A 13,782-nucleotide genomic window follows, 5' to 3' on the forward strand; every position below is an offset into this window, starting at 1 on the left:
TAATATCAGCCAATCAGGAAACAGTTGTCTGTGAATGTGCGTGGCCAAATGTTGTTTTTTTGGTTTACGGAAACACATGTTTTTAGCCAACCAAATGCAATGGAAAGGGATTTTAAAAATATATCAATTGAAAATGCTGGAAAACACCACCAAAAATGTCTCCGTTTTTCCACAAAAACAAAGATTGTTCACTGGTCATAATAGGCGCGCTGAATAATACTGTGGAAAAAACATACGGCATTTCACTCCTTCTTTCAAAATACAATTACGTATGTTTTAAAGCTCATACTGAAACATTCTGTCTGAAACAACAATTCTAAGATGCCTCAGAATGTTAAATTCGTGCTTTCTACGTCAGTTGGTCGGGCCAGATACACCAGTGAGTGAGTGAGTGGGTGAGTGTGGTTTTATGCCGATTTTAGCAATATTCCAGCAATATCACGGTGGGGGACACCAGAAATTGGCTTCACAAGACACATCAGTGGCCGATAGCAGGTGGGGTGAGGTGAAATGGGGTTTAACGTCGCGTCCAAGATTATTGACCTTATATAGCGACGTGCATGCATGTGTATGTGTGTGTGTGTGGCTGTTTGTACTAGTCCAAACTGAACAACAGTTTCCCACTGAGATAACATGCCGCAGTTTACATGAATACCCCACTCAGACACAGAATACTGACTCCGAGCCGATCAGTCCTTGTTTTAGTCCCTTTATGCTGAGCGCCAGACAGGGTAACAAGTGATTGATAGCAACTTGCTTGTTATATAAAGTGATGTTCAAATTAAGAGAGGGGCCACAATCTTGTTCTGTGTTTTAATCTTCTGTCTTCAAGCAATGGTGGGTGTTTGACGAAGTAGCAATATTTTTCAAAAAGTTGATCAGCACCAGTTGGGTGTAACATGGTTTTAACTATCTATTGATAGATTTTATCTCCTTATCTGCAGAGTAATCTAGTCCTGCACCTGAAGGGCAGTGATGCTCGGTACAGCTTACGATGACATGATACGATAGGTCGACCTTTGTATCTCTCACAATGCAGTGCGACCTGCACCTGTTGTTCATCATATCTGCATGCGTGCATGGTAGGGTAGGACGCAGCCGCTAGACTAGCTCAGGCCTTCCAAACAACACCAGCAGAGAGCAACCAAACTATGGCATACGTACACACTTTAAGTAGAGACAGCCACACAAATTACAAACAAGACACACTCCCTCGACCATTAAAATATGCCTGGATCTTATCCTTATGATGACTTTTAATGGGGTTTGTGTCTTGTTTCAGCAGTGAATGGGTACCCGGTAGGATGAGATGGCAAATGTGGTTAACCTTCCAGTGCCTTAACAGGCACCATGGGTTGTATACTACTCAGGGAGCTGAGTGAGTGAGTGAGTGAGTGAGTGAGTATGGTTTTATGCCGTTTTAGCAATATTCCAGCAATATCACGGCGGCGGTCACCAGAAATGGGCTTCACACATTGTACCCATGTCGGGAATCGAACCCTGGTCTTCGGCATGACGAGCGAACGCTTAAACCATTAGCCTACCCGACCGCCCCCATGGAGCTGAGAATGATTCTTTGATGCACACTGATCCAGTGATCGGGGTAATAATTCTGCTTTGAGCATGCCCCTGGAAATATGTGCAATATAAATGGCCTATTGTTCTCCTTATTCTTATTCTTATTATTATTAAAGTGTGTTCATTTTCCAAAGTTTTGTTGCTCTTTGCTGGTTTTTGTAGATAGGCCTGTATTTGTATTTCTAAGCTGTTACTGGAAACACTACTTTGTTTGACCTTACTGGAGAAGCACTGTGACTTACCGGAATTGGAAAGGCATGAACTGTATCGTCCAAGAACTGGACTCGGAGATTGACGTGCTTCCCCTTGCGGGGAGACTTGGGGGACAGGGGGTCCGACATCCCAGGGATTACTGTCCGGCGTTCTCCGCCGTCATATCAACATCCTCACACACTGAAACACCAACAGGAAACATTGTCACACATTGCAACACCATCAGTGTACATTGTCACATATTGCAACACCAACAGTGAACATTGTCACATATCGCAACGCCAACAGTGTACATTGTCACATAACGCAACACCATCAGTGTACATTGTCACAAATTGCAACACCAACAGTGTACATTGTCAAACATTGCAATACCAACAGTGTACGTTGTCAAACATTGCAATACCAACAGTGTACGTTGTCAAACATTGCAACACCATCAGTGTACGTTGTCAAACATTGCAACACCATCAGTGTACGTTGTCAAACATTGCAACACCATCAGTGTACATTGTCACATATTGCAACACCATCAGTGTATATTGTCACACATTGCAACACCAACAGTGTACATTGTCACATGTTGCAACACCATCAGTGAACATTGTCACATATCGCAACACCAACAGTGTACATTGTCACATAACGCAACACCATCAGTGTACATTGTCACAAATTGCAACACCAACAGTGTACATTGTCAAACATTGCAATACCAACAGTGTACGTTGTCAAACATTGCAACACCATCAGTGTACGTTGTCACATATTGCAACACCATCAGTGTACGTTGTCAAACATTGCAACACCATCAGTGTACATTGTCACATATTGCAACACCATCAGTGTACATTGTCACATATTGCAACACCATCAGTGTACATTGTCACATATTGCAACACCATCAGTGTACATTGTCACATATTGCAACACCATCAGTGAACATTGTCACATATTGCAACACCATCAGTGTACATTGTCACACATTGCAACACCATCAGTGTACATTGTCACATATTGCAACACCATCAGTGTACATTGTCACATATTGCAACACCATCAGTGTACGTTGTCAAACATTGCAACACCATCAGTGTACATTGTCACATATTGCAACACCATCAGTGTACATTGTCACACATTGCAACACCAACAGTGTACATTGTCACATGTTGCAACACCATCAGTGAACATTGTCACATATCGCAACACCAACAGTGTACATTGTCACATAACGCAACACCATCAGTGTACATTGTCACAAATTGCAACACCAACAGTGTACATTGTCAAACATTGCAATACCAACAGTGTATGTTGTCAAACATTGCAATACCAACAGTGTATGTTGTCAAACATTGCAACACCATCAGTGTACGTTGTCACATATTGCAACACCATCAGTGTACGTTGTCAAACATTGCAACACCATCAGTGTACATTGTCACATATTGCAACACCATCAGTGTACATTGTCACATATTGCAACACCATCAGTGTACATTGTCACATATTGCAATACCATCAGTGTACATTGTCACATATTGCAACACCATCAGTGTACATTGTCACATATTGCAATACCATCATTGTACATTGTCACATATTGCAACACCATCAGTGTACATTGTCACACATTGCAACACCATCACACTAGCTTAAATATCAACATAAAATACATTGTTATAGATTGAAGTGTCAATACTGGATATAGTGAATACAACATCCCTTCTCAAAAGATGTTATTTTTATGAGACAAGTGGACTTTCTCTGGCATCTCATCAAGTGTAAGTGAAGCCAGATACCATAGACTTTCAACAAGACTTGGGACCCGTGAAGATCCGGGCTAGAATAGGTCCTCAGCAACCCATGCTTGCTGTAAAAGGCGACTATGCTTGTCGTAAGACTAACGGGATTGGGTGGTTAGGCTCGCTGACTTGTTTGATGCATGTCAGCGATCCCAATAGCGTGGATCATTGTTCATGATGTCAATCACTGGATTGTCTGGTCCAGACTCGATTATTTACAGACCACCGTGATATAGCTGAAATGTTGCTGAGTGCAGCGTTAAACAACATACAAACAAACAAACAAGACTTGGTTGTATGAAAGTGGTAAATGTCTGAGACCTGCATCACTTCGGGCTTTCCTCCCACATCAAGCTGACACGGCGCGATATAACTGGAATACTGTTAAAAGCGGCGTTAAACCCAACTCACTCACTCACTCACTCACTGGTTGAATCACACTCTGAGGTACGTTGCTCATAATCATAATATCAATCAAGCTTAAGTTCATACAATAATAAAATATACTGTAATCTACATAGCGAACACATAATACCAAAATATACACAAATTATCACAGACGAAAACACACAAAGACAAAGAGAGTAACCACCCCTTAAAGGACTCGAGTCAAGCTCCTTCCCAGCGTGTGACACTTTCGTTACACTCTCGGTAACATCGCTGCCACCACTGTGGGTGCTACCATTACAAGAATCTTGAAATTTGCCCTCTTTTTGTTTATGTCTTTGGGAATGCCATCATAGTGATTTCTACAGAGGTTTACAACTGACCATATTTCCCAGATGAATTACATTTTTGTTTGCTTGATCCGATCGGTTTGAGATAGCAGAAAATCAGAAAATCACTTAACTTTCCAATTACCGTATTTTCTTGAGTATAGTGCGCACCCATGTATAATGCGCACCCCCTCTAGCGGGTTCAATATTTTGGAAAAAAAGAAATTTGAATATTATGCGCAGAAAAAATTTACACCGTACCCTTTCAGCGAAGTCCGGCAAACAAACGGGTGCTGAGAAACTTTGTCAGTACAAATTCGAAATTTGAGATAAAAAATCACCAGACATGTTTATTTAACGTTTAAATAGTATATATTGTTCTGCTAGGCATTGTTCTATATCTAGGGATTAAGATTACCTTGTGTATTTTCTCGTAAACTAAGCCGGAAACAGGTTTTCTTGGAATCGACCGGTGATTCGGTCAAGACACACCCAATGATATAACTTTATAGGATTTTTAATGCAAGGATCGGCAACAATTGTATCTGAAACTATTTTTTTTATCAGGAATAATATATTCCATTATTTTCTTAATTATATGCAGCCTTTACTAAACATATTTAAAATAATAATAACCCTAAGCGAAGCTGCTGATCGCTATTGCCGGGTATTATTTTTTACATGGAACATGTCTGACCAGTCACCATCAAGGCTCATGCGCACGTGATCGCGAGAATTTCATGTTGACATAGAATCGTCAAACAAAAACAAATATGACTTTTAACGAGTCAAAGTATGTCATTTATGATATATGTATCCATTCTCTGTCACTAAAGTTCGTTTCAAGGCGTCAATAGCGGTATTCTGACCGTGGTTGCTGTTAATAACGGTGAGTTGTGCGATCTTCCGATCGCTTCACACACAATTTCGCCAAAATTAATAAAAACAATATAATAAGGAATTTTGAATAAAATTAATGAAATAAGTCCAGATATACAAAGAACACTTTTTATAGCCAGACAGTGTAATTACATGATTATTTTGCGTACTTCAGTATGGATTTGTTGACATGGTATTTCCGGTGTTTCGTGCTCACAATAATGTCTTTCCATGGGGGAAAAAAACATCCAAACTCATAATTCGTGTATAATGCGCACCCCCTTCTACACAGATGTGTTTTTTTCGAAAAAAAGTGCGCACTATACTCAAGAAAATACGGTACATTCTTACTGTGCCATTTAGAAAATAGTCTTAATGAAACAGAAATTCAAGAAAGAAAGAAAGAAAATAATTTAGCAAGGCTTAAAGTATTTGGCATCACAGCAGTCATCGCTTGTTTGTAAACTTAACGGTGTTCAACTCCAAGCATGGTTGTAGCCATGCACCTATCACAGTGGGGAGATTTGACTGGTGGCAGCTGTAGTATAAGCATGATAAGAGAGCTCTGTGAATGGGATATCGCTGTGAGGAGCTTGGACTCAAGTCTTGCTGAAATCACAACAGACCTGAATTCTCAAACACACATGGAAGCTCTAGTATGAAAAGTATTTCAGGAATATCCCAACATGTCAGCGTCATCGGTCAGGAAAGCCCCACGTTATGCAAGTCTTTTTGCAGACAAGTGAGTGAGTGAGTGAGTATGGTTTTACTCCGCTTTTAGCAATATTCCAGCAATATCACGGCGGGGGACACCAGAAAAGGGCTTCACACATTGTACCCATGTCGGGAATCGAACACGGGTCTTCGGCGTGACGAGCAAACGCTTAAACCACTAGGCTACCCGACCGCCCTTGTGCAGACAAACAAAGAATGACAATCAGAGCCAAGTTTGGGTTGGAATCCTTGACCATTAGATACTGAACACAAAAGGGACGCAACTGTGCACAATGAATTGCAGACCCTTAGACAGTCTAGCTGGCCTCCAAATCAGTGAAACGTAAACTGAAGCCTGTCATGTGCATTATTTCATTATATTCTGACTTGGTTCTTTGTGAAATAGTTTTACCTTCTAATTAATGTTGTAGTCACCTGTAAAATAATATCTGATAAAGTTAATTTAAGTCAGGTTCCTAGTAAAAACCTAAGTCTTAGAAATAATCCATTACCAACGTAATACACACACCAGAATCAGATCTGGTCAAAGGGAGGCAACTCTGTAAGGTCTACTACTTGATTCTCCCACAATGAACACAACATCAACGCTCATATTTTGCCCTATACAACTAGCAATAAAACATGATCTATAGCACTGGTCCTCTGTTTGACACGTAGGTTTTATTCCAGACCTAATGAAGCGTGTTTCCTCGTCCATGTTCCCCTCTGTGGACCGAAGAAGCTGACATAAAAACCTACTGCACGAGTAGATGAAGAAGCAAAGTCTGAATGCCTAATCACAAGCAGAAAGCCATCCATCACTCTAATGTCTCTCAAACATGTTCAAAGGGGCAATTGATCGTTGAAGCTGTGCTGGAAGTATATCCTCCGAAGAATCATTAGGCATTAGGACAGGCAGGCAGCATTCTTAAGGAAATGAAGTAATTAAAAGTCTCGGCCAACTTTCAGCTGGTTCACATGTCTTCTCAAAGACGAACTTGTCTCTCGTATATTAAGTGCGAGTTTGTCACCACCATTGGCTAATTCCAGGCAATTCACTTAATTTCAGGCAATTCACTTCATGGGGGAATATATCAAGCACAGAGCAATGTCAGAATTGTCATAAATTATGTCATATATCCCCAGGCAAATGTTTTAAACTTGTATGATTGTGTCATAAATGACAAACTTTACAACGTCAGGGGATAATATCTCAATTAGGAAGAAATGCATGCCCACTTTGTGTATAGATTTGCCATGAACGCCACCATATAACATGACGTTCGAAGGTAGACGCCATAAAGACTGCATAACCAGTCTGAGAGGCGGGTCAATTGTGCTGTGTCAGCAAAATACAATGTGTGTAGTGGTCATATGATAGTTGAGACTATCACTTAGTCCCAGGACTAAAGTTAATTTATTTACAAATATATTTCTAAAATAAAACATTAAGTCCACATGGAGCAGAGAACAAAGCTTAATTTCGGGAGATGAGGCTATCTAACCTTGCCAAATCTCAATAGACTTGAGTTGGTTTCATTTTTTTTATATGGAAAATTGTTACAACTGTGTGTCATTGCTGATTCAATGTCTGGGTCATTACAATCACTGTATAATGTACCTGGTTTTCTACAAAACATAATGTATAAGGGTTGTTACAGAGGGTAACATATCTGTGTCATTACAGGGGTAACATACCTGTGTCGTTACAGAGGGTAACATACCTGTGTCATTACAGAGGGTAACATACCTGAGTAATTACAGAGGGTAACGTACCTGTGTCATTACAGAGGGTAACATACCTGTGTCATTACAGAGGGTAACGTACCTGTGTCATTACAGGGGGTAACACCTGTGTCATTACAGGGGGTAACATACCTGTGTCATTACAGAGGGTAACATACCTGTGTCATTACAGGGGGTAACACCTGTGTCATTACAGGGGGTAACATACCTGTGTCATTACAGGGGGTAACATACCTGTGTCATTACAGGGGGTAACATACCTGTCATTACAGAGGGTAGCATACCTGTGTTGTTACAGGGGGTAACGTACCTGTGTCATTACCGGGGGTAACATACCTGTGTCATTACAGAAGGTAACAGACCTGTGTTGTCACAGAGACTGACATACCTGTGTCATTAGATGTAGAGGGTTATATTCTGGGGTGGTTAAAGGTGAGGAGTAACATACCTGTGTCAATGCAGACAGACGGCACTCAGTCTGGGTCATTTCAGACGGAGGGGAACATACTTTGTTCGCCATGTCGCTTTACCTCACCCCAAGGTCACGGCGACCTTTATCTGCGAGACTCACACACACACAGGCCATAACTTGTGGGATTGGTCACGCAGGTTTTTTGCTCTCAAGGTAATTGAAGTGTCAGCTTGTTGCTTGACAGTACCGACAGGTGGATAGATATATAGAAAGATAGATATCTATAAATATCTGTGAACGTAACGACTTGACACACTGTCATTACAGGTAGGTCACAATATCTGCCTCAGAGGTGAAAGGCAATGTCATCTGGAGGGGTACACAAAGTAAGTGATCTAGACTACCAGTTGTCAACTTTCATTTTTATGGAAGCCTCGGTGGCTGAGTGGGTTAGATTGCTGACTTTGTGTGCTGGCGATTAGGTGCCTCATTCTGGCAGTGTGGGGGTGAAATCCCGGACGGGACTCAATCCCAAAAAGTACGAGAATCTGTACTTTAGAAAGAAAGTGTTATCCCAAATATAACCATTGTTATATTTGACCACTTTCTAAATGGCATTGTGTGTTCGTCATCTGAAGGTTGCAGCTGATAAGTTTGAAATAGAATGTCGGGAGGTACAACTATAGTGAGTGAGTGAGTTTGGTTTTACGCCGCTTTTAGCAATATTCCAGCAATATCACGGCTGGGGACACCAGAAATGGGCTTCACACATTGTACCCATGTCGGGATTTGAACCTGGGTCTTCAGCATGACGAGTTAACACTTTGACCACTAGGCTACCCGACCGCCCCAGGTACAACTATAAAACTGCCTAGATTGACTAGATCATTATTACAGTATTCCATGTAATAAGCGCCCAGGGCGCTCTCAAAATTAGAAGTAGGGGGCTCTTATTAGAATATTATTTTGGTGAGAGAAAAAAACAGAGTAGAAAGATCGTAAATTTCATGGTTACTCTGACAGTCTGAAATGTTTATATATGACAGATAAATTTTTCCAGATTTTAATTTTGGAGGATTACCACACTAATCAATTTGTCATTAATATCAGATATCATCAAATTGATTGTTATTGGTTTGTCAGCTAAAGTCAGGTGAAATGGGGTTTAACGTCTTGTTCAAGATTATTGCACTTCTACAGCATTGTGCATGCACGAGCAGGTGGGTGAGCAGGCCTCAAAGTTGCAACTAAAACGGTCGCCAATGCGACCTAAATTTCAAATTGTCTGTCTAAACATCAGAGATAGCCAAATGGCTACCTTGAATAAATATCTTGTGGTGACTATATGAGCTATTGCTACACATCTGTAGACACAAAAATAAATAACAGCTGATCTTGGAAAACACATCTGCTAATATTGTACTTGCAAATAATTCCTCCTAATGTCGACAATGAACCAAAACACATAAATTTCTATGTACCGGTAATTAGTATTTTATTTCAGTTGACAATGCTCATTGGATAAGCAAGGATATACCGAAATAATCTAGTAACATTAATTGCATCATTGTTCAAGTCACAAGTAACAAAAGTCAAGTACAGTTTCCACTAATATACAATTCCAAGACTAGTGCTATGACTTCTACATATTAATATAGTTATTTGTTAAAAGATAATTTCAAATGCTTTTGGCTACCTACAATATTGGCTTGACTTCTTGATTTTACCACTGGCTACCTGGAAGAAAATACTTGAAGCCATACAGCTACTTGGTAAAAAATTAAACTTTGAGGCCTGGTGGTGAATGAACCTAGACAGCAAGCCTGACCCCCTGATGACCTATATTCTTACCAAGAATCCTCATGTGTCAAACCAAGGAAGATATAACTACACACTGAACTGTACTTGAGTGAGTGAGTGAGTGAGTGAGTGAGTGAGATGAGGTTTAACAATGTTCTGACTAGTGACTTGAGGTGAAATGGGGTTTAACGTCGCGTCCAAGATTATTGCACTTATATAGCGACGTGCATGCACGTGTATGTGTGTGTGTGTGGCTGCTTGTACTAGTACGGACTGATGCTGATTTATAGTGCTAGCTCACTGAGATACCATGCCGCAGTTTAACAGGAATACCCCACTCAGACACAGTATACTGAGTCCGAGCCGACCAGTCCTTGTTTTAGCCCCTTAATCTTTTAACGTCTTTTTGTATGACGCGGCCGGGTGTTCTGACTAATACTCCAGTCATATCACAGTGTCACCTTGTGTCAAAATGGGACCACAGCCCAAAGTGATACAGGTCTCACACGTTTACCACTTTGGCGAAACCCACGAGTATAGCTATGGAGCTGACTGTGACATAACAAACCATAAAACCCAACTCCCTCACTCACTCGTCCACCTCCAGTACTGGCCCTGTGAAGATCTGGGTAGAATAGGTCTTCAGTAACCCATGCTTGCTGTAAAAGGTGACTATGCTTGTCATAAGAGGCGACTAACGGTATTGGGTGGTCAGGCTCGCTGACTTGGTTAATGCATGTTATCAATCCCAATTGCGTGGATCGATGCTCATGATATTAATCACTGGATTGTCTGGTCCAGACTCGATTATTTACAGACCGCGTCATATAGCAGGAATATTGCTGAGTGCGGCATTAAATAACAAACCAAAAACCAACCTCTAGTGCTGAACGAGGTCAGCCATCATTGAATCCAGTGACGGGTCTTTTATCTCCCTGACCCTGCACGGGGACATACCATTACCAGGACTCAATCACCATATCAGGTCAACACGACATGACGCAGCAGCATACATCATGCACAGGCCAGCATGCTGACAGATTAAACAGTCTACAATTTAATCAGCAAAAAGGTTATCTAAAAAAATATTTCACAATATCCAAGCGATTTGCAGCAGCAACATCATGAATGCCATGAGTTTTTTCTTGTAAAGTGCATTTCACAAAATTCCCCAAGTACAACATATCTTGATATCATCCTGTTTTCTCCAACATATGACTGTTTATCTAGCTCCTGTTTATCGCCATGTGTTAGTTTAACGTTTCGCTGTCTACCCAACACATGTGGGGCTGCAAGACAAGATTATTTACAGATCAAAATTCATAAAACATTGCTGGAACAGCATCATTGAAAGGTTTGAACCCAAATATTTCTTTCCATTTATCTCACAGACTGTGTTTTATATCCAAACAAAACATTTGACATTTTAACAAAACTATCAGGAATCTAGGATTTGGCAACTTGAACATGATTTATGAATCAAAGATTTTGTCTTGATGTATCAGCGATATATGATTCAGTAAGTTGCATATGACTTATGCTGCATCAGCGATGTACTTCAGCAACTTGGGTGTGGCCTATGCTGCATCAGCAATGTTATTCCACATTATTCCATGTTATTCCACACTATTTCATGTTATTCCACACTATTCCATGTTATTCCACACTATTCCATGATATTCCACACTATTCCACGTTTTTCTACACTATTCCATGTTATTCCACACTATTCCATGTTATTCCACACTATTCCATGATATTCCAAACTATTCCATGTTATTCCACACTACTCTATGTTATTCCACAGTATTCCATGTTATTCCACATTATTCCATGATATTCCACACTATTCCATGATATTCCACAGTATTCCATGTTATGCCACACTATTCCATGTTATTCAACACTACTCCATGATATTCCACACTATTCCATGTTATTCCACACTATTCCATGTTATTCCAAACTATTCCATGTTATTCCACACTATTCCATGTTATTCCACACTATTCCATGTTATTCCACACTATTCCACGATATTCCACACTATTTTTTTATAATTGACATTTATTCCCCCCCACCCTGCTGGCAGCCCAGGGTGTGACTATATCCCCAGTACATGGCGACACATGGATCATGTAGTATATAAATACCAATGACTCGGTTGATTGTGTCATCATAACCCTGAAAGTGTGGGATGTTACTCATAATATCAATCACAAGGACCAGACTTGGTTATTCACATGCTCATTAGCTGGAATATTGATGAGTGCAGCATTTAACAACAAACAAATAACCCAAATTATTCCACACAACATGCAAGGAAAATCACAATAAGATGACAGCTTCATAGAAAAATAAAATAATACATTTCACCTTAATATAATTATAACTAAGTATTAGGAAATAAACCTACTGCGTTTTGAAATTTGATGCAGTCCCACTGTAGAGTAGAAACCTCTTATTTTAATTTGGAACCGAGCCTTTGAATAATGATTCTTTTTCTGAAAAATAAGAGTCTTAGAAATTAAGCTGTCTTCGGTCCTTGACTTTTTCTGCTTTAGTATTTGAATCTAGGGACCTCTATATTTTCTGACATTGCTGTCAACCAAATGGTAAACACAGAGTCCAAATGTCATACCGCCACCATCAGCCACATTGAACAACTACTGGCAAAGCCCTCATCACCAACCTTGACCTTCCCAAAGCAGTCATAACCTTTGACCTCTGTCTGCATTCTGAGAAAGAACGTAGCCTGTCACTTTCAGTTGTTTCTGTAACTAACCAATCGTTACTGTAACTAACCAATCGTTACTGTAACTAACCAATCGTTACATCATATTCCAGAGTTTTATCACAACTGTCATCGGAACACGTGTCTTACATCTCATAGTCAGCTGGCGCCCCCTGGTGACGAAGTGGGCAGACACTCACAGGTCAAGTGTACTCGCATGACATTGTCTAGGTCAGACACAAACACAAACATTTCACAAACCCACGTCGAATGTTTTCCCGTATTTTCTTCCTCTATTTATCCACAAAGCTGAGCAGCTTGCAAGAGGAAAAACTACGTCTTAAACAGTTTCTTAGACTTGCACAAGTCTCTAAGGCATTATTGATCAGTTTAAATCAAAAGTTCTAGATTACGTAAATCATAAAAACAAGTTGTTCTATAAGAGACTGGAGTCTGTACTGTCCACATATCTAGACTTGCCTATTAGGAGGATAGAATTACCACACATCCATGGATTCTTCCGTTAGTACAGCCGTGGAGCAAGGCTAACGGTTTCTAGACACTATACCATGTATACTCAGAGATCCAGGGGCACTGACAATTTCCTACAGGATGTTACACAATTTTCACGATGGTGTACTGAGAAACCTTGATCTGATACATAGAAACAATCAATTTGTGGATGAACGTTGTTCAGTATAACAAGATCAGATAAGGCAAGTTGTTCATTCACATTCCATTCAACACATCCGCACAGGGAGCATGGAGCCGAAAATTGATCACCAAATCATACACATGAACACTTGTTCGTTCATTTGTTCGTTCATTTGTTTGTTCGTGAGTATGGTTTTACATAGCTTTTGGCAATATTCCAGCAATATCACGGCGGGGAACACCAGAAATGGGCTTCACACATTGTACCCATGTCGGGAATCAAACCCGGGTCTTTGGTGTGACGAGTGATCGCTTTAACCACTAGGCTACCCGACCACCCTGGGGACAGAAGAAATGGGCTTGACACCTTGTACCTATTTTGGGAATCAAACCTGTGCTTTCAGCGCAACAAACGAACGATGAGTGAGTGAGTGAGTTGGGTTTAACACCACTTTTAACAGTATTCCAGTTATATCACAGTGTGTAAGCTTAATGTGGGAGGAAAGCCCGAAGTGATACAGGTCTTAG

General features: G+C 40.4%; 1 protein-coding gene across 4 annotated transcripts in view; it reads right to left on the bottom strand.

The window, feature by feature from the left end:
- LOC139447261 (FERM, ARHGEF and pleckstrin domain-containing protein 2-like) overlaps nt 1–13,782 on the bottom strand; it is a 152,641-nt gene that overhangs the window by 84,383 nt on the left and 54,476 nt on the right. For all 4 annotated transcript variants that reach the window (XM_071228533.1, XM_071228532.1, XM_071228531.1 and 1 more), the window contains exon 3: nt 1,821–1,971. In XM_071228533.1, the coding sequence (XP_071084634.1) occupies nt 1,821–1,919 (99 nt within the window). In that variant the 5' untranslated portion in view covers nt 1,920–1,971. The remainder of the gene's footprint in view (nt 1–1,820; nt 1,972–13,782) is intronic.

Source organism: Haliotis cracherodii, unplaced genomic scaffold (genome assembly GCF_022045235.1).
Source record: "Haliotis cracherodii isolate W230 unplaced genomic scaffold, xgHalCrac1.p SCAF_7, whole genome shotgun sequence".
Lineage (NCBI taxonomy): Eukaryota > Metazoa > Mollusca > Gastropoda > Lepetellida > Haliotidae > Haliotis > Haliotis cracherodii.